Raw genomic sequence first — 19,262 nt, 5'->3', positions numbered from 1 at the left:
GAGAAGAGGAAGAGATGGTGGTGAGTAAAGTAGTCAGAGACAAGAGAAGAGGAAGATAGGCTGGTGAGTAAAGTAGTCAGAGACAAGAGAAGAGGAAGAGAGGCTGGTGAGTAAAGTAGTCAAGAGACAAGAGAAGAGGAAGAGAGGCTGGTGAGTAAAGTAGTCAGAGACAAGAGAAGAGGAAGAGAGGCTGGTGAGTAAAGTAGTCAAGAGACAAGAGAAGAGGAAGAGAGGCTGGTGAGTAAAGTAGTCAAGAGACAAGAGAAGAGGAAGAGAGGCTGGTGAGTAAAGTAGTCAGAGACAAGAGAAGAGGAAGAGAGGCTGGTGAGTCAAGTAGTCAGAGACAAGAGAAGAGGAAGAGATGGTGGTGAGTAAAGTAGTCAAGAGACAAGAGAAGAGGAAGAGAGGCTGGTGAGTAAAGTAGTCAGAGACAAGAGAAGAGGAAGAGAGGCTGGTGAGTAAAGTAGTCAGAGACAAGAGAAGAGGAAGAGAGGCTGGTGAGTAAAGTAGTCAGAGACAAGAGAAGAGGAAGAGAGGCTGGTGAGTAAAGTAGTCAGAGACAAGAGAAGAGGAAGAGATGGTGGTGAGTAAAGTAGTCAGAGACAAGAGAAGAGGAAGAGAGGCTGGTGAGTAAAGGGACAAGGGAAGAGGAAGAGAGGCTGGTGAGTAAAGTAGTCAAGAGACAAGAGAAGAGGAAGAGAGGCTGGTGAGTAAAGTAGTCAGAGACAAGAGAAGAGGAAGAGATGGTGGTGAGTAAAGTAGTCAGAGACAAGAGAAGAGGAAGAGAGGCTGGTGAGTAAAGTAGTCAAGAGACAAGAGAAGAGGAAGAGAGGCTGGTGAGTAAAGTAGTCAGAGACCAGAGAAGAGGAAGAGAGGCTGGTGAGTAAAGTAGTCAGAGACAAGAGAAGAGGAAGAGATGGTGGTGAGTAAAGTAGTCAGAGACGAGAGAAGAGGAAAAGATGGTGGTGAGTAAAGTAGTCAGAGACAAGAGAAGAGGAAGAGAGGCTGGTGAGTAAAGTAGTCAAGAGACAAGAGAAGAGGAAGAGATGGTGGTGAGTAAAGTAGTCAGAGACAAGAGAAGAGGAAGAGAGGCTGGTGAGTAAAGTAGTCAGAGACAAGAGAAGAGGAAGAGAGGCTGGTGAGTAAAGTAGTCAAGAGACAAGAGAAGAGGAAGAGATGGTGGTGAGTAAAGTAGTCAAGAGACAAGAGAAGAGGAAGAGAGGCTGGTGAGTAAAGTAGTCAGAGACAAGGGAAGAGGAAGAGATGGTGGTGAGTAAAGTAGTCAAGAGACAAGAGAAGAGGAAGAGAGGCTGGTGAGTAAAGTAGTCAAGAGACAAGAGAAGAGGAAGAGATGGTGGTGAGTAAAGTAGTCAGAGACAAGAGAAGAGGAAGAGAAGGTGGTGAGTAAAGTAGTCAAGAGACAAGAGAAGAGGAAGAGAGGCTGGTGAGTAAAGTAGTCAAGAGACAAGAGAAGAGGAAGAGAGGCTGGTGAGTAAAGTAGTCAGAGACCAGAGAAGAGGAAGAGATAGTGGTGAGTAAAGTAGTCAGAGACCAGAGAAGAGGAAGAGAGGCTGGTGAGTAAAGTAGTCAAGAGACAAGAGAAGAGGAAGAGAGGCTGGTGAGTAAAGTAGTCAAGAGACAAGAGAAGAGAAAGAGATAGTGGTGAGTAAAGTAGTCAGAGACCAGAGAAGAAGAAGAGAGGCTGGTGAGTAAAGTAGTCAGAGACAAGAGAAGAGGAAGAGATAGTGGTGAGTAAAGTAGTCAGAGACCAGAGAAGAGGAAGAGAGGCTGGTGAGTAAAGTAGTCAAGAGACAAGAGAAGAGGAAGAGAGGCTGGTGAGTCAAGTAGTCAGAGACAAGAGAAGAGGAAGAGATGGCTGGTGAGTAAAGTAGTCAGAGACAAGAGAAGAGGAAGAGAAGGTGGTGAGTAAAGTAGTCAGAGACCAGAGAAGAGGAAGAGAGGCTGGTGAGTCAAGTAGTCAGAGACAAGGCAAGAGAGGGGTCAAGAAAAATAGACAGGCGGATTATGGAAGGAGAGGGGGAAAAGAAAAGAAAGAGGAGACAGAGAGGCGGGGGGTGGGGGGTGGGGAGGGAGAAGAGACTGTGAGAGAGGAGGTGAGAGAGGGAAAGACAGAGAGAGACAGACAGTACACACACACACACACACACTTACACACACACACACACTACATACACTGATCTTTTGGAAAGACAGAGAGAGACAGACAGTTCACACACACACACACACACACACACACACACACACACACACACACTTACACACACACACACACACACACACACACACACACACACACATTTACACACACACACTAAATACACTGATCTTTGGATGACTACATGCACGAAGAAAAAAGTGTTGTTTTTTGTTGTTGTGGTTTTTGTTAGAAGTACTTTCAAAATGAAACCAAGAGAGAAAAACACTCAATAGTAATTTACAGTATCACTGCTGTTTTGTGCATTAATCCTAAAGGCTTTAGCTATTCTGGTCTCCTGGCAACCTGAGCCACTGTTGGGGAAATTGGCGACGCATTGATTACACTTTTGCTGATGCTGCTACTTTAACTTCTACACACACACACACACACACAGAGAGAGAGAGAGAGAGAGAGAGAGAGAGAGAGAGAGAGAGAGAGCTATTCATCCAATCTGACAACGTGTGTGTGTGTGTGTGTGTGTGTGTGTGTGTGTGTGTGTGTGTGTGTGTGTGTTCGTTCGTTCTTTAGTTTAACGTCTTTCACTGTGAGTGATATTAGACGAGGAAAGGAAAAAAATCGAGTGGGAGGAGGGGGAGGCGGTCGGGGGTGGGGGGGTGGGGGGTGGGGGGTTGGGGGGTGGGGGGAGGGGGATTACTGTGTACGCATACGAGTAAGTGAAACTGTGTGTGTGTTTGTGTGTTTGTGTGTGTGTGTGTGTGTGTGTGTGAAAATTATTGATTTAAGTTTTATTAAAAAAACAAACAAAAAAACAAAAAAACAAAACAACACATAACAATATAACATATTTCTAATGAAAAACTGACAACTATAACAGCGAACCAACTGGACTATTTAACAAGGAGTTTTAAAAAGTCATACATTAGCAATGGACTGCTGAAGATCGTCAACACTGAAGATGATTTCAGTTCAGGGATGTGAGACTTTAACGTATCGCAAGTTGGTATATGATCGACTGTTATGTGAGCACCACAGATGCAAGAAACATTACTGACATATTTTGTCCTAAAACATTTCATTTTCCATCTGCAGATTAGAGAAATGATTTGCCTCTTATGAAAATCATTATGGTAATGTTTTACCATGAAACCATACATTTTCTTTATGTTCTTATGTAACTCCGAGTTACTGGTGTGTTTTTCTTCAAACTGAAATTTTGACCATTGGACTTTTTCTACCATGGTGTAACATTCCTGTAGTGAAAGCGAAATATTTAAATCTAACTCCTTCGTTGAGCTTGTCAACTTTTTCATTAGTAAAAACCGCAATGAGAAGGAATCCAGCAAAAGGTTATGTGGGAGCCTCTTGGTAAGAGTTCGTGAATCAAATGGTTAATTTCAATAATGAGTTCATACCTAACCGTTTCTTTTATAAGTTCAATGGCATGAAGAACTGATTTAGAATCAACACAAAATAGAATCTGAAATATAGTTTTCGGAAAGGATATTATGAAATTTAACGCCATTAGAATTGCTATGAGTTCAGCTGTGAAGATGGATTTATTCTCTCCCAGTTGAAAAGAGTTTTGAAAGTTAAGGTCTGGAATAACGAAAGCAGCACCAGCTCTATCATTTACAACAGAGCCGTCTGTAAAAATCTTTGGTATTTCTCTTCCAAATGGATTCGTACATGTGATGTAAGTAAATTTATGTTGTCATCTTTGGTCAGATCAGTATGATCGATATCAAATTGCGCTCTTTGAAGTTCCCATACAGGTGTAGGTGATACAACAGACCTTTTAGCAAAATGTGGGGTTTTATTCACGCCGGAATTTGTTAAAATACTTGACGTTCATCCATTTATCTGGTAGATGCTTAATCATTTCAATAGAAATTCCATCAATTCCTACCGAAGTTTTCTTATTTGAAATGGAATAGATTGCATCTTTCATTTTTTGGTGTGTTAGAGGAGCATTAACATAATGTTGATTATCAGGAGCAGGATCGTTATAAATTTCAGATTTTTCTTCTTTTTCTCTGAGTGCTTTCTGTACCTGTGGTAGTCCATCTAGTCTGCTTACTTTAGAAAACAAGTTGACAAATGCTTCAGCTTTTTCTGATGTCGAAGGGAATTTGTTGTTTCCTAAAAGTGACAGGATATTCTGGAAGTTTTATCCCATATTTCTATTAATAGATATTTAATTGATCCCACACTTTTTTTAGTATCTTTATAGTCTGAGACTTCGGTGTTACAAAATGTTGTCCAGTATGTTTTCTTGGCTCGTTCTATTACTCTATTACTTTTAAATTTGGCGTGGTTCATAGCCTTGTGGTTCTGAGTCGATGCTTTTCTTCTATATATTCTAAATGTATGCTTTTTCTTATTGACTGCTCCGTCACAGTCTGTAGTCCACCATACACTGCCTAAGTGATTACGGTTTTTTAACACTGCATGTATTCATTTTAGGAATAGATTCATTGGCAGCATTTAGAATATTGTTGCAAAATTTGTTGTATATATTGTCAATATTATCTTCGGTAGATACTGTTAGATCTAGATCATTTAGAATATTTGCGAAAGTGACCCAATCTGCTTTTTTGTAGTTGTACTTTGGGATTGCATCCTGGATAGTATTTTCTAATTGAATTTTTTCGTTAATCGTGATGGATATTGGAACATGGTCACTTCCTAATGTATCGTCACGAGTTTTCCATGAGCATGATAAGTTGGGTGAAGTCAATGTTAAATCTATAGCTGTTGGTCGATGAGTGGGTACGTCAGGAATTCTAGTACATGAGCCATCGTTATGTAATCTTAGTGATGAATCCACTATATTTTCTACAAGCCTATTACTGGTCACGACAGTACAATCGTTTTCCCAAAAAGGAGAGTGAGCATTAAAATCACCACCGATTATCCACTTTTCACTTTGACGGTTTTCAACCAGTCAGTGTTATCATTGTCTGCTCCTTTTGGTAAGTAGACCGATACACAATTGACAATAACTGAAACAGAAAACTTGATAGTGGTGGCACATGACGAAATATTTTCTACATTTTTGGGAACGGGTGACTGTTTGATACAATATTGTAGTCCGATACGGATGTAAATAGCAGTGTTGATCTTTGCGTCAGGTCGTGCTTGATCAACGACTGGTGGGTAATAGAACTGCTTCAGTTTAGGGAGGTTATTCTTTTTGACATTTAAAGACTGAAGCAGAAGAACACGAAACTCGTTTGATGCAAGGTCTTGTCGTAAATAGTCAATGTTTGTGGACAATGATCTGCAGTTCCATTTTATTATCTTGATATTGTTCTTTAAAAACATTGTCAAAATGATATGAATAGATAATATTAATATGTGAGCTGCTAAATTAACTATAATAACTGGAAAATAAATAGAAAAAAAACTAGTTTATCAATAAACACTTGATTACCACCGAGAGTGTCACAAGTGATTCTCTCACAAAGTGCGGCAGATGACATACAGTCAGCACAGTTGATCCGACTTGCTTTGTTATTGCGAAAGTAAACTACTGCAGGTTTAAGACTAAATCAACTTATCCGTTTGTTTAAGTTATGATTATGAACATGTACTCTGTTTTGTGATTAAGACTAAGTTAGTTTTTGTATATGTTTTGTACATCACAGAGCATGGTATCATAACTTGATTTGTAATTTATGCTACTGTTATTGACACTGTAAGTTCATTGTAAACATCATATTATGAACTGTTAACTAGGGTTATTCTTTGTCGCTTATATCTTAATAACACCCTCTCAACATGTCAAATATGTTCCACCAATCGTCTCTTGGTCCAGGAAAGCGTGGAGGTCCCTGTCGGTGGAACGGGGCTGCCCTGGGGGGTTGCTGCCTGGTCCTGGTTGTTCTCTTGGGTTTTGTCCAAAACAGTTGTCGCACGTGGCGCCCAAGGTTCACAGCCAGGGTGCTGGAGCCTTTCCTCGTGGGGTGGATACTGTCCTGGAGGTTGATGGGGTGGAGATTGTCGTGGGAGACCAGCGACACGCCTTTTAATTCAAACAGGTCGTTGGAAATGACAGCATTAAACAGCTGTCGTTTGATTTCCAGTTCTGGGTGTTTAACTGGAGCTACTTTGGTGACGATGATGCGGGCTTGAGGGTGACTTTTGTGAACAGATGTTACGACTTCAACAAACTTCTTACTCACTGTCCGGGTGTCTTCCTTTTTCGGATTGTTGATACCGCAGTGCAGTACAATGCCGTCGAGGGGCCTGCTGGCTGCTTCGGTGGTGGCATCAAGTTGTTGTTGAAGATCTTCTATGTTGTATGTCTTTTGGGGCACGGCAGCAAATCCGTAGGACTGGCCTAGCCTCTTTTGTTGCACACCTTTGAGAACCGAGTCATAAAGAACGGTAACAAGTGGTAGGTCGTCTTCTTGGTATTTTGTTCCTTTTACGTCATTTGAATTTTCGGGATTTACGTCTTTTGCAGCACTGACGTCATTTGTTTTCCTTGGCCGTTTTTTTTTTTGTTCTGTTGATCCATTTTGGTGGTTTTGCTGGTTTTGGGGGTGCGCGGCAGTCGTCGTGGGTCGCAATGGGGCAGAGGGGACCTTTTTGGCAATTTCTGAGAAGGTGGGTGGGCATGGGACGTCTGTCTGCGTGGCTGAGTTCTGCAAACTCATTTGCCTCGTCCTGGTCAGCTTTTCGATCAGATGGTTTTGGTTGTTGACCGTCTTTTCAAGGGAGGCCACATGGTTGCACAGTTCCACGATCGTTCTTTTGAGATCCTCCATGCCTGTGATGTCGCTCCTTATTTCATTTTGGTTCCTGCCTTCATCGCATTCTGTCTCTACGGACACGGGTTCTGGGTTGCTGGGGCTCTTCTGGGACTTGCTCTTCGGTACTGTGGGTTTCTCCTGTGTGTGTGTGTGTGTGTGTGTGTGTGTTTGTGTGTGTGTGTGTGTCTGTGTGTGTGTTTGTGTGTATGTGTGTGTGTGTGTGTGTGTGTGTGTGTGTGTGTGTGTCGCATCTTCTTTTTATTTCTTCACAGGTCTATATCTGTTTCATTACACCCTTTGGGTAGTGGTCAGTAGTGGCCGGTCAGCAGTAGTAAGCGATCAAAGCATAAGAAAAAGTACTTTTTAATGTCAGTATGATTCACATCAAAATGAGCTTTATTCATCTCCCAGATGGAGTATGGACTTACGGTCTTCTGTGTGTCTACGTCATCTAAATTAATTTCAGACTTTTCGAACAGGTTTGACACAAACGTGCCAATGGGTGTTAAATAAGATATGGTTTTAGCTCTTTTTTCGGATGTAAAATTTTACTTCATCTGATGTATAATTTTCAGTTGTCGAGCTTCTCAATACGTATTCAACACATGCGAGGTTTCGGTATTCATCTAAAGGTAGTACTCATATTTCTTTGTATGTTCCGAGGGTCGATGCATGGAAAGGTACACCAAGGGCAAGTCTAATATGCTTTACAGTCTATGCTTTGAAATTTCTTTAGCAAATATTTTGGAGCATTGAAAAAGACTTCTTGTCCATAGCATAGTTTCGATCGAATAAGTGATGATGATAAATGTTTCAAAATCGTTGTATCTTGTTCCCAGTACTGTTTACTCACAGTTTTGAGTAAGTTAAAAATTTTCTTGCTTTTGTTATTATATATTTAATATGGCTATTCCAAGTTAGTTTTGAAGTAAGTATTAATCCTAAAGACGTAACAGCATCTTTGTACTGAATTGTCTCATTTTCAGTCTTAAATGTTGGTAACTCTTCTGGGTTTGTACCGTTGTTCAAAAGCATAATGTGTGTTTTTTTCTGATGATAATGTAAGACCATTATCGACAATATATCTATTTAATCTATCTATTTTTCTTCGGTATATTTTCTTGCTATAGTTTTAAAGCCCTTTGGATGTATTTCCTTTCATAGTTACATTCATCCACGTACATATATCATCTGCGTATTGCACTAGGATCACATCTTTTGATAAGTGTTTGGGTAAGTCTTTCAACAAGATGTTAAATAGAACAGGCGCAGTAACAGAACCTTGGGGTAATCCCATGTGAAGAGTTTTAGGATTTGAGTACGTATTCTCGACCTGTATCTGTATACTTCTTTCACTCGGGAAATGTTTGATATAATCATAGAGACGCCCTGAAAAGCCAACAGATTTCAGTTTAAAAAGTAACTTTGCATGCCAAACTTGATCATAGGCTTTTTTCACACCAAAAAAAGTTGCAAGAACGTCTTTCCTTCTAGCGAATTGTTGTACATGTGTTGTAAGTTTTGCCAAATTATCAATTGCAGATCTACCTCTCTGAAAGCCCGCTTGCTTAATTGGGATAATCTTATTTTTATGACAATAGTACATGAGCCTTCTCAAAATTATTCTTTCCATCAGTTTACCAGTATGTGATGTTAGTGCAGTTGGCCTGTAGCTGCTCTTATCTGTTTTGCATTTTCCTTGTTCATGAACTAGTATCACAACAGACTGTTTCCATTGTGCTGGCATTAAACCATCAATGCAGCACTTTTGAAAAATCTCAAACAATAAAACAACAACATTTTTCTAGTAAATGTATCAGCATCTCATTTGAGACTGCGTCAAGTCCTACAGATGTTTTCTTTGTAGGTAAGGATACTAATGCTTCTTTAACCTCGTTGAGTGTGAGTGGAGCATTGATGTATTGACTGTTATCATGACTTGGATCTGTATAATCAATTTTGCTCTCTTCTTCGGTTCTGTGTTTTCTGTTTTTAAGTGATAGACCTTCCAATCGCATAGACTCCGAGAACATTTCTACAAATGTTTCTTCCTTTTCTACATTGGACGGATGGCAAATTTATACCTTCTTTCATTTCATTAAAATTTTCCATATATTTTTAGTATCTTTATGATCAGAAATCTCCCTATTACAGAAGGAAGACCAATATTGTCTTTTTGCCGGTGCAGTGACCATGTTGCTATGATGGTTTGCCTTTTTCTTTTCAATAAGATTCTCTGGTGATTTGTTGTTTAGATGAGTCATAAATTTTGACTTTTTATTATCTACTGCTGTTTCACAGGCTGGTGTCCATTAAATATTTCCTGATTGCTTGCTTGATTTATGTGAATTGAATTTTGGAATTGATATGTCGGCAGCTTGTTAAAAATGGTGTCAGTAAAGAAGGAATATGATGTATCTATATCCGCGGTGTTTATGATGGTGTCTGTGTCGCCGAGTTCACCAGCTGCTTGGACTCGGAGGCTTCCTTTGTGCGGCTGAATTTTGCTGGCAAATCATTCAGCACTTGTGCCTGGCCAGTCACGATTTTTCCCAGAGTGGATTTTTTGGCAGAGAGATAGTATGATTTCTCTCAGTTCAGTTTCACTTTTCAGGTAGCAGTCTACATGGTTGTCAGGGTTTCTACTGGCAACAGGACGCTGAACGGTGCAGAATTTTCCCTTGTCGTTCTTGCCACTTGGTCCTTTTTCATTTTCTTCAGTGTCTTCATTCGGCATCGAGACGTTAGCGCAGCAAAATGTTGATCGCGTACGTCTTGTTTTTATCATTTTTGCATCAAACTTCGTAATGTTGATGTGTGTGTGTGTGTGTGTGTGTGTGTGTGTGTGTGTGTGTCTGTGTGTGTACGCGCGCTGATGTTAGGATAGACGCATGTGTGTGTCCGCGTTTGCTCCCCCCCCCCCCCCCCAATCCCCCACCCCCTGTGATATGTCAATGTTTTGCTCAAAATCTAAGGAAGACTTTCAAGGTCGGATCAGTGCGTTGATATATCAGGCGTCTGCTTTTTTTGTGGTTTTATTTATTTATTTTTTTCTTCTTTTTTTTTTCATCAGTTGTGCTGTAGCGTTCATGGATCAGTCCGTTTCCTTTGACACTACATTGAGACTGAAACTAGTTCTGGAACCATTAAGTGATGCGATACTGACACTGTAGCTTCAGACTTTCTCAAGTGATTCAATGAGGAAGGTGGCAGAATGGTTGAAACGCTCATCTAACAATACATAGTCCGTGAGGGTGTGGGTTCGAATCCCGCTCTCGCTCGCCCTTTCTCCCAAGTTTGACTGGGAAATCACACTGAATCGTCTAGACGTTCGGATGAGACGGTAACGTTCCGTGTGCAGCGTGTGCTTGGTGTACTGAGTATCAGGATCAGTAGCTCAAGGAGGCGTCACTGCGTTCGGTCAAGTTCATATACGCTACACCACATCTGCCAAGCAGATAGATGCCTGACCAGCAGCGTAACCCAACGCGCTTAGTCAGGCCTTGAGAAAAACAAAAAAACAAAAACAAAAAAAATGGTGTACTGAAAGAGTGTTGTCCTGTACACTGTCCTGTAGAAGAAATCCACACGGATTCACACACACACACACACACACACACACACACACACACACACACACACACACACACACGCATATATATATATATATATATATATATATATGTATATATATATATATATATATATATATATATACACACATGCACCCAAGGCGCGTTATGTTACGCTGCTGGTCAGGCATCTGCCTAGCATATGTGGTGTAGCGTATATGGGTTTGTCCGAACACAGTGACGCCTCCTTGAGAAACTGAAAGTGAAACTCATGGCCTTTGCGAAAAAGCCGTGGTCATTCCGTTGCGTTAACGTCATCATTATCTTCATCGCCATGGTTATTGTTTTTGTCGTCGTGTCAATCTGTGTGTGTGTGTGTGTGTGTGTGTGTGTTGTGTAGTGTAGTGGTGTGCACGTGTGAGCATGTGTGTGTGTGTGTGTATGTGTGTGTGTGTGTGTGGTGCGTGCTTACCCTCGTTTTCGTCATGCATCGAAGAGCTTCCAAGGTCAGTGTGTGTGTGTGTGTGTGTGTGTGTGTGTGTGTGTGTGTGTGTGTGTGTGTGAGTTGACTTCATAAAGATTTTGCGCCTTATAAATCTTATTATTATTAGTAGTAGTATTTTTATGTATTTATCTCTCTTTTTTTTCTCAAGGCCTGACTAAGCGCGTTTGGTTACGCTGCTGGTCAAGCATCTGCTTGGCAGATGTAGTGTAGCGTATATGGATTTGATCGAACGCAGTGACGCCTCCTTGAGCCACTGATACTGATACTGTCATTTTTTGCCAGATGCCGAAGTTCGCGCCCAAGCTGTTCACCTTGCTCTGCGCCGTCAGTGCCCTCGCGGTCGGCCTGTGGGTCTGGCCCCGTGACCTCCGGCCTTTCGGACTGCCGACCCTCAACACCCGTCTCCCTGCACCTCTCCCTCACGCCTCCAATGGACGATCCGTGCCTGGTCCGGCACTGAGGGGTGACCGCTTTGTCCCCAGCGACACTTCCTCAACGACGACCCCGAATGAAGCGAGCCGAGGCCGAGGCGCGGACAGCATCCAAAGCAGCATAACTACGGCTGATATTAAAAATAATACCAAGAATAAACTAGGTTGGTTTGTCACGCCTAATCGTCATCAGCAGCAGCAGCAGCAAAATAGAAACATTGTGTCGAAGGCCAAACAGCAACAGCAGCAGCAAAACACATCCGTCGCGTCCAAGGACAAACTGGACCAAAACCAAGGCAGCGTGGTAGTAGCACCAGAAGCGGGTGTCCTCCCAGAACCAAAAACAGCTGAAAACGCCACCACCACTACCAACAACAGCCGCAGCAAGAACTCATCATCATCACTTATTAATAGTAATAGTAATAATAATAATAATAATGGGAAAAATGAAGGCAGCACTCAGAACTCACAATCGCTTGGTAACAACAACGGGAACAAAACTAAAAGCGACCTTCTTCCAACACTGGTGGTTCAAACGGAAATCACGGGCTACGATGGTCACGTTCTGAGCGATCTCCCGCCGACGGAAGGGAGTCGCTTCCTCATCTTCGAGTGCGTAGCCAGCGGCGGCTTGTGCGGCGGGTGGGCCGACCGACAGGAAGGGCTCGTCACCGTCTTCCTCCTTGCCCGCCTCAGCGGGCGGCGGTTCGGCATCCGCATGAACACCCCTTGCGACCTGACACGCTTCCTGCTGCCCAACCATTACGACTGGACCGTGAAGGACGCCGAGATCCAGGGCAGGTCCTCGCGACACGTCTTCGGGATCGACAAGAGCGACTTCTCCAGGGGGATGCCCGACATGGACTTCAACGCCAGGTATCTGCTTTTTTTTTCCCTCCTTCTTCTCCTTCTTTGTCCTTTCTTGTCCTTCTTTGTTGTCCTCTGTTTCTTTTGTTGTCCTGGCCTTCTTTGTTGTCCTTCTTTGTTGTCCTTCTTTGTTGTCCTTCTTTGTTGTCCTTTGTTTTCCTTTGTTGTCCTTCTTTCTTGTCCTCTGTTTCCTTTGTTATCCTGACCTTCTTTCTTGTCCTTTGTTGTCCTTCTTTCTTGTCCTTTGTTGTCCTTCTTTCTTGTCCTTTGTTTTCCTTTGTTGTCCTGGCCTTCTTTGTTGTCCTTCTTTCTTGTCCTTTGTTGTCCTTCTTTGTTGTCCTTCTTTGTTGTCCTTTGTTTTCCTTTGTTGTCCTTCTTTCTTGTCCTCCTTTGTTGTCCTTCTTTCTTGTCCTTTCTTGTCCTTCTTTCTTGTCCTTCTTTCTTGTCCTCCTTTGTTGTCCTTCTTTCTTGTCCTTCTTTCTTGTCCTTCTTTCTTGTCCTTTGTTGTCCTTTGTTGTCCTTCTTTCTTGTCCTTCTTTCTTGTCCTTTGTTTCTTTTGTTATCCTGGCCTTCTTTGTTGTCCTTCTTTGTTGTCCTTCTTTCTTGTCCTTTGTTGTCCTTTGTTGTCCTTCTTTCTTGTCCTTTGTTGTCCTTCTTTCTTGTCCTTCTTTCTTGTCCTCCTTTCTTGTCCTTTGTTTTCCTTCTTTCTTGTCCTTCTTTCTTGTCCTTCTTTCTTGTCCTTCTTTCTTGTCCTCCTTTGTTGTCCTTCTTTCTTGTCCTCCTTTTTTGTCCTTCTTTCTTGTCCTTCTTTCTTGTCCTTTGTTGTCCTTCTTTCTTGTCCTTTGTTGTCCTTCTTTGTTGTCCTCCTTTGTTGTCCTTTTTTGTCCTTCTTTGTTGTCCTTTGTTGTCCTCCTTTGTTGTCCTTTTTTGTCCTTCTTTGTTGTCCTTTGTTGTCCTCCTTTGTTGTCCTTCTTTGTTGTCCTTTGTTGTCCTTCTTTCTTGTCCTTTGTTGTCCTTCTTTGTTCGTTCGTGGGCTGCGACTCCCACTTTCACTCGTATACTCGAATAGGGTTTCTGTGTGTATTCATGACCGTTTTTACACCCCCTGCCATGTAGGCAGTCATACTACGTTTTCGGGGTTGTGGGTGTGGGGGTGTATGCCTTGTGGGTATGTTCTTGTTTCTATAACCCACCGAATGCTGACATGGATTACGGGATCTTTAACCTGCGATCTTCTGCATGTTTATACACACGAAGGGGGTTCAGGCACGGGCAGAGGTCTGCATTTCTGTTAACGTGGGAGATCGGAAAAATAAATCTCCACGCACAGCACCTGGGATTTGAACCCTCAATCCCTCAGATTCAAAAGTCCAACGCTTTAAGCATTCGGTGTGTTGCGCTCGTCAACGCCAGGTATTATACACTCTCAAGATGAACTCGAGTATAAACACTTTTTGATAGGGAGCAATGACCTCCAAACAGAAACTAAATGTATCAGTTTTTTTTTAAGAATGTCGCTCTATTTCTTCCTGAATGCAGTCGCTTTCGTTTTAAGTTGTGCGCTGGCGTGGTTTACCTTGGTGCAGCTGAGCTGAATGTTCACTGTGTCGAGTTTCATTCATGTCCGGTTTTTCTTCTTCTTTTTTTTTAGATTTTTTTTTATCAGTTCGATATTTCTGTCTCACACTCTACTCTACCCCCACGCCCCCCAACCCCCATAAAAAAAAGGGGGGGGGGGGAGAACTTTGTTTTCCTGTTCATTTCTGAGTTATTGATAAAACGAGAGAAAGAATGAAAAGATCGTTGATGATAATTATCTCCACTGGTTCACCATCAAAACGTTTGCATTGTTGACCTGTAGGGCTACAAACTTGCGTATTATTGAATAGCATACACTTACAATATTTCGTTAGTTATAACGGTATAATCATGGTTTACCAGATGTTTCCTGAATTAATTTTCATCTGTTATCAACGTCTACTGGTTTAATTTTCTTTTCTTTTTTTTGTTTGTTGAGCACAGAAAAGCTGTAAGCTTGTTGCAGCTGCTTCGTGTTTTCAACATGTTATGATGATAATGATGTATTTTGTACATCACAGCAAAGTGAGCGCTGTGTGGTCAATGGTTTCTCCAGTGCAGTGGGAAATCATTTACAGCTTAGTCTTTTGTGAAGGACTATGACTCTCAAACTAGGTAGCAAGATTGCTGTAGCCTTGGGAGTTAGTTGGCCTTTGGGAACCACTGACTATCCTAAAACCTTGGCCGAGAAAATGGGGGATGAAACTTGGTCAAAGACACTTTCCACTGTAATCAAATTCTAGCCCAGATAGTTGGTACAGCAGTAGTTGCCTCCTCTGCTGTTCTGATGGTCATTGTTGGACGCGGCTGACTATCATTATATTACTAATTTTTTTTGTCACAACAGATTTCTCTGTGTGAAATTCAGGCTGCTCTCCCCAGGAAGAGTGCGTCGCTACACTGAGAGCGCCACCCATTTTTTTTCGTTTTCTTTTCTCCCTCCAATTTTATTTTTGTTTTCCTATCGAAGTGTTTTTTGTTTTTTTTCTACAGAATTTTGTCAGGGACAACCCTTTTGTTGCCGTGTGTTCTTTAACGTGCGCTAAGTGCATGGTGCACACGGGATCTGGGTTTATCGTCTCATCCGAATGACTAGCGTCCAGACCACGACTTAAGATCTAGTGGAGTTCGGGGGGACCGGAGGATGGGGTGGGGGGGGGGGGGGGGGATACTGGACACTGTGATTTTAACCAGTGCGCTCAGATTCTCTCGCTTCCTAGGCGGACGCGTTACGTCTAGGCCATCACTCCACATAATTCACGAGTTCTGATTATTCACAAGTGGTTTTGTGTTTGTTTGTTTGTTTTTTTTTTGTCGGAACCATCGTCGTCGTGGTGATGATCCACGCCAGGTACCCCGAGGACGTGGTAATCCTCCAGACCAACAGGGACCTGCTGGCGGACATCACGGCCAACCCGCACTACCGGGACGTCCTGCCGGCATGGGCCAGGCAGCCCCGCCCACAGTTCTTCCGGGACGTGTGGAGGACCCTGATGAAGCCCGCCCCTCGTCTCCAGCAGAGGCTGCAGAGCTTCCTGCTGTCTATCCACTACTTCAACAGGACCCGGCCTCTCGTCGGGGTGCACGTGCGCACAGGGGGGAGCCGGCACTTCACTGACGGAAACTTGGGCGACAAGCTGTCGCGGATTGGTAAAGTGTTGTTCTTTTGTTGTTGTTGTTGTTTGTCTGTTTGTCTGTCTGTCTGTTTGTTGTTGTTTGTTCGTCTGTTGGTTTGTTTGTCTGTTTGTTGTTTGTCTGTTGGTTTATCTGTTGGTTTGTTTGTCTGTTTGTTGTTTGTCTGTTGGTTTGTCTGTTGGTTTGTTTGTTGTTGTTTGTTAGTCTGTTATTGTTTGTTGTTGCTTGTTTCTCTGTTTGTTGTTGTTTGTTTGTCCGGTTTTTGTTGTGCATTTGTCTGTTTCTTTGTCTGTTTGCTGTTGTTTGTTTGTCTGGCTTTTGTTTGTCTGTTTGTTTGTTGTTGTTTGTTTGTTTGTTGTTGTTTGTTTGCCTGTTTGTTGTTGTTTGTTTGTTGCTTGTTCGTTGTTGTTTTCCATTCCCGTGCCTCCATTTTTTTCTTCGATTTAAAAAAAAAATGTCTTTGACAGTCTGTTTCTGTGTCAGTTTTTTTTATGTCTGGTGTCTGTTCCTATTTGTCTCTCTAATCTCTCTGTCTGTGTCTGTGTCTGTGTCTCTCTCTCTCTCTGTTGATATGGGTCAAAGGCCTATTCAATTAATATGTCAAAGTTAAGTCAATACTCTACTCTCTCTCTCTTCCCCCTCTATCCCACCTCTCTCCCCCCCCCCTCTCTTTCTTTTGATCACACTCTCTCTCTCCCTCCCTCTCTCTCCCTCTCTCCCCCACTCTCTCTCTCTCTCTCCCACTCTCTCCCCCGCCCCCTCTCTCTCTCCCTCTCTCTCATGTCAGACAGATAAGTGACATCGCTACAGATCGTTTTTTCTTGTCTTTTCTTATTTCCACCACGTTCGCTTTATGCGCGCCCCTTGTTGTACCATTTGCCATGATCAAGGAACGTGCCGACCAGTGGACGTAAAGACCGTGTTGTGGACACGTCAACTGGTTCAGTCAGTTCACACAAAAGCCTTCTACAGCGTTTCTTGGTCTAAGAAATCTAATCCCCCCCCCCCCCCCCCCCCCCCCCCCCCCCGCGCCCCCCCCCCCCCCCGCACCCCCAAACCCTAGATCGAATGAGAAGTGCCAGGAACCGTCAGTTTAACCCTTTCACCGCCAGTCAATTTTGAATACAAAAATTCCCTTGTGGTATAAACACAGAAAAGACAGTGGCTATGAACAGCTGGGGATTCCTCCCTGCGATGTATAGAAAATATGGCCTATCCTACCACCGAACATTAAGAGCAGTAGGTTCATGGATAACAGACCAATGAATGGTCACCTTTCAGTGACGTGGGTCCTCTACCACGCCTGTGCATAAAATTAATGCGAGCTTGGCGGTGAAAGGGTTAATTAATTAATCCACCATACACAGAACGGGTGGAAAGTTTCGGCAAAAAACTGGCTTTATTTCTCTTTAACTGGCATCTTTCCACCCAGTCTTCCTTCGCCTCCTCCTCCTCCTTCCCCTCTTCTTCTTCTTCTGTCTTCTTATTTACTTATCTATTTATTTTTATTCTATTTTTGTACGCTTATAGTTGACTTTGTGTGTTGGGGCTCATGTACGTTTATGTGTATTTGATTATGCTTTCACATCTGTGAAACTGCATGTTTAGTGCATATCTGTTATGCATATGTGTGTGAATGTGTGAATGTGTGTCTGCATGTTTTACATTTATTTGCTTATTTATCATCATTGTTGTCTTTTTTATTTTATTTATTTATTTTATACTTTTTTTTTTTTTTTTTTGGTACGCTTATAGTTGACTTCATTAAGTTTTTGCGCCTTATAAATATTATTATTAGTAGTAGCAGTTCTTTCTTTTATGTATTTATCTATTATTTATTTATTTACTTATTTCTTTTTCTTTTATTTAGTTTTATATGTATATATTTTTTTTTTCTCATGGTCTAAGTGCGTTGGGTTACGCTGCTGGCCAGGCATCTGCTTGGTAGATGTGGTGTAGCGTATATGGATTTATCCGAACGCAGTGACGCCTCCTTGAGCTACTGAAACTGAAACTGCCTTCTTATTTGTCTTTGTCACCAACACCAACATCAGCACCAGCACCATCCTCCTCCACCTCCTCCTCCTCCTCATCGTCATCATTTTCTTCCTCTTCTACTTTTCCTCCCTCTTCTTCTTCCTTCTCCTTCCTCTTCCTTTTATCGTCCTTTATCTTCTACGTCTGTTGTTGTTGTTGTTGTTGTTGTTGTTACAGGAGTCCGTCTTCTTCGTCTTAGCCCCCCCCCCCCCCCCCACCCCACCCCACCCCGTCACCCCCAATACCCTTATGGTTCTCTGTTTCCGTTCTGTTTCATTGATATAGAACGTCTTCTTCTTCTTGTTCTTCTTCTGCTTCTTCTTTTTCTTGTCTTTCATGTTGTTGTTCTTAGTTGGGTTTTTTTCTCTCTCTCTCTTGTATTTGTTCTTGTTCTTGTTCTTCATCTTGTTCTACTGCTACTACTACTACTTGTTCATCTTATTCTACTACTACTACTACTACTACTACTTGTTCTTCAGCTTGTTCTACTACTACTACTACTACTATTACTTGTTCTTCATCTTGTGCTACTACTACTACTATTACTACTACTACTACTTGTTCTTCATCTTGTTCTACTACTACTAGTACTACTACTACTACTACTTGTTTTTTGGGGTTTTTTTTTTACTACTACTTGTTCTTCATCTTGTTCTACTACTACTACTACTACTACTACTACTACTACTACTACTACTACTACTACTACTATTTGTTCTTTATCTTGTTCTTCTTCCACTACTACTACTACTACTACTCGTTCTTCATCTTGTTCTACTACTACTACTACTACTACTACTACTACTTTTGCTGCTTCTCGCAGCACTATAATTCCATCTCCCTTGCCCACATACTGACTGATAAGAAATGTCAGATTTATAGCTTTCTTCTTCTTCTTCTTCCTCTTCTTCTCCTGTGACTTTCAGGTCAACTGTGGGACTTTGTCCAGCCCTACGTGGGCAACGGAAGTGACGTCTTCGTCGCCTCCGACAACCCGGAAGTGCGTCAGAGCTCCGCGGCAAAGTTCGGCCCCCGTCACCGCGACACGCAGGCCGTGCTTCGTCACATCGACCGGCAGAGGTCCGACCCCGTCATCTGTCAGGCTTTCGAGGACGCCGTTGTGGATCAGCTGATCCTGACCCGCTGTGACGTCCTCGTGGTGTCCCCGGGCAGTGGGTACAGCAGCCGGGCGGCGATGATGCGCGGTACGAACCGCGGGTTGTACGACTTTGGTCAGGACGGCGTCTTCCCTGCGGACATGTACAAGATGTGTGACCCAATATGTTGAGGGGTTTTGTGCGTGTGTGTGTGTGTGTGTGTGTTGGGGGGGGGAAGAGGAATGGGGGGGGGGGAGGTTGAGGGTGGAGGGGTGTGTGTGTGTGTGTGCGTGCGTGTGTGTGTTTGTGTGTGTGTGTGTGTGTGTATGTGTATGTGTGTGTGTGTGGTAGGTGAGGATTTCTTCTTTTTTTTTTTTTGGAGGGCCAGGAACCAGAATCTCTACGCACAACGTATAAACAGCAACAACAGCAACAACAATACACCGCCACCACCACTACCACGACAACACCACCAATAACAACAACAACTCTAAACACATTCCAGAAAGACAGATAGTCGGGTCACACACACACACACGCACCCCCCCCCCCCCCCCCCCCCCACACACACACACACTACCATAGAAATTTCCCCAAAATAATT

General features: G+C 42.7%; 1 protein-coding gene across 1 annotated transcript in view; it reads left to right on the top strand.

Annotated features, from left to right (window-relative positions):
• Positions 1-18,866, top strand: part of LOC143288061 (uncharacterized) — a 24,727-nt gene extending 5,861 nt beyond the window's left edge. The window contains exons 2-4 of the mRNA XM_076596328.1: positions 11,296-12,320; positions 15,241-15,539; positions 18,488-18,866. Coding sequence (XP_076452443.1) covers positions 11,296-12,320; positions 15,241-15,539; positions 18,488-18,849 — 1,686 coding nt within the window. The 3' untranslated portion in view covers positions 18,850-18,866. The remainder of the gene's footprint in view (positions 1-11,295; positions 12,321-15,240; positions 15,540-18,487) is intronic.
• Positions 18,867-19,262: the final 396 nt, after the last annotated feature.

This window comes from Babylonia areolata, chromosome 12 (assembly GCF_041734735.1).
Source record: "Babylonia areolata isolate BAREFJ2019XMU chromosome 12, ASM4173473v1, whole genome shotgun sequence".
NCBI classification, from domain to species: Eukaryota; Metazoa; Mollusca; class Gastropoda; order Neogastropoda; family Buccinidae; genus Babylonia; species Babylonia areolata.
The sequence above is the reverse complement of the archived record's forward strand: the minus strand, read 5'-3'. Positions and strand labels throughout refer to the sequence as shown.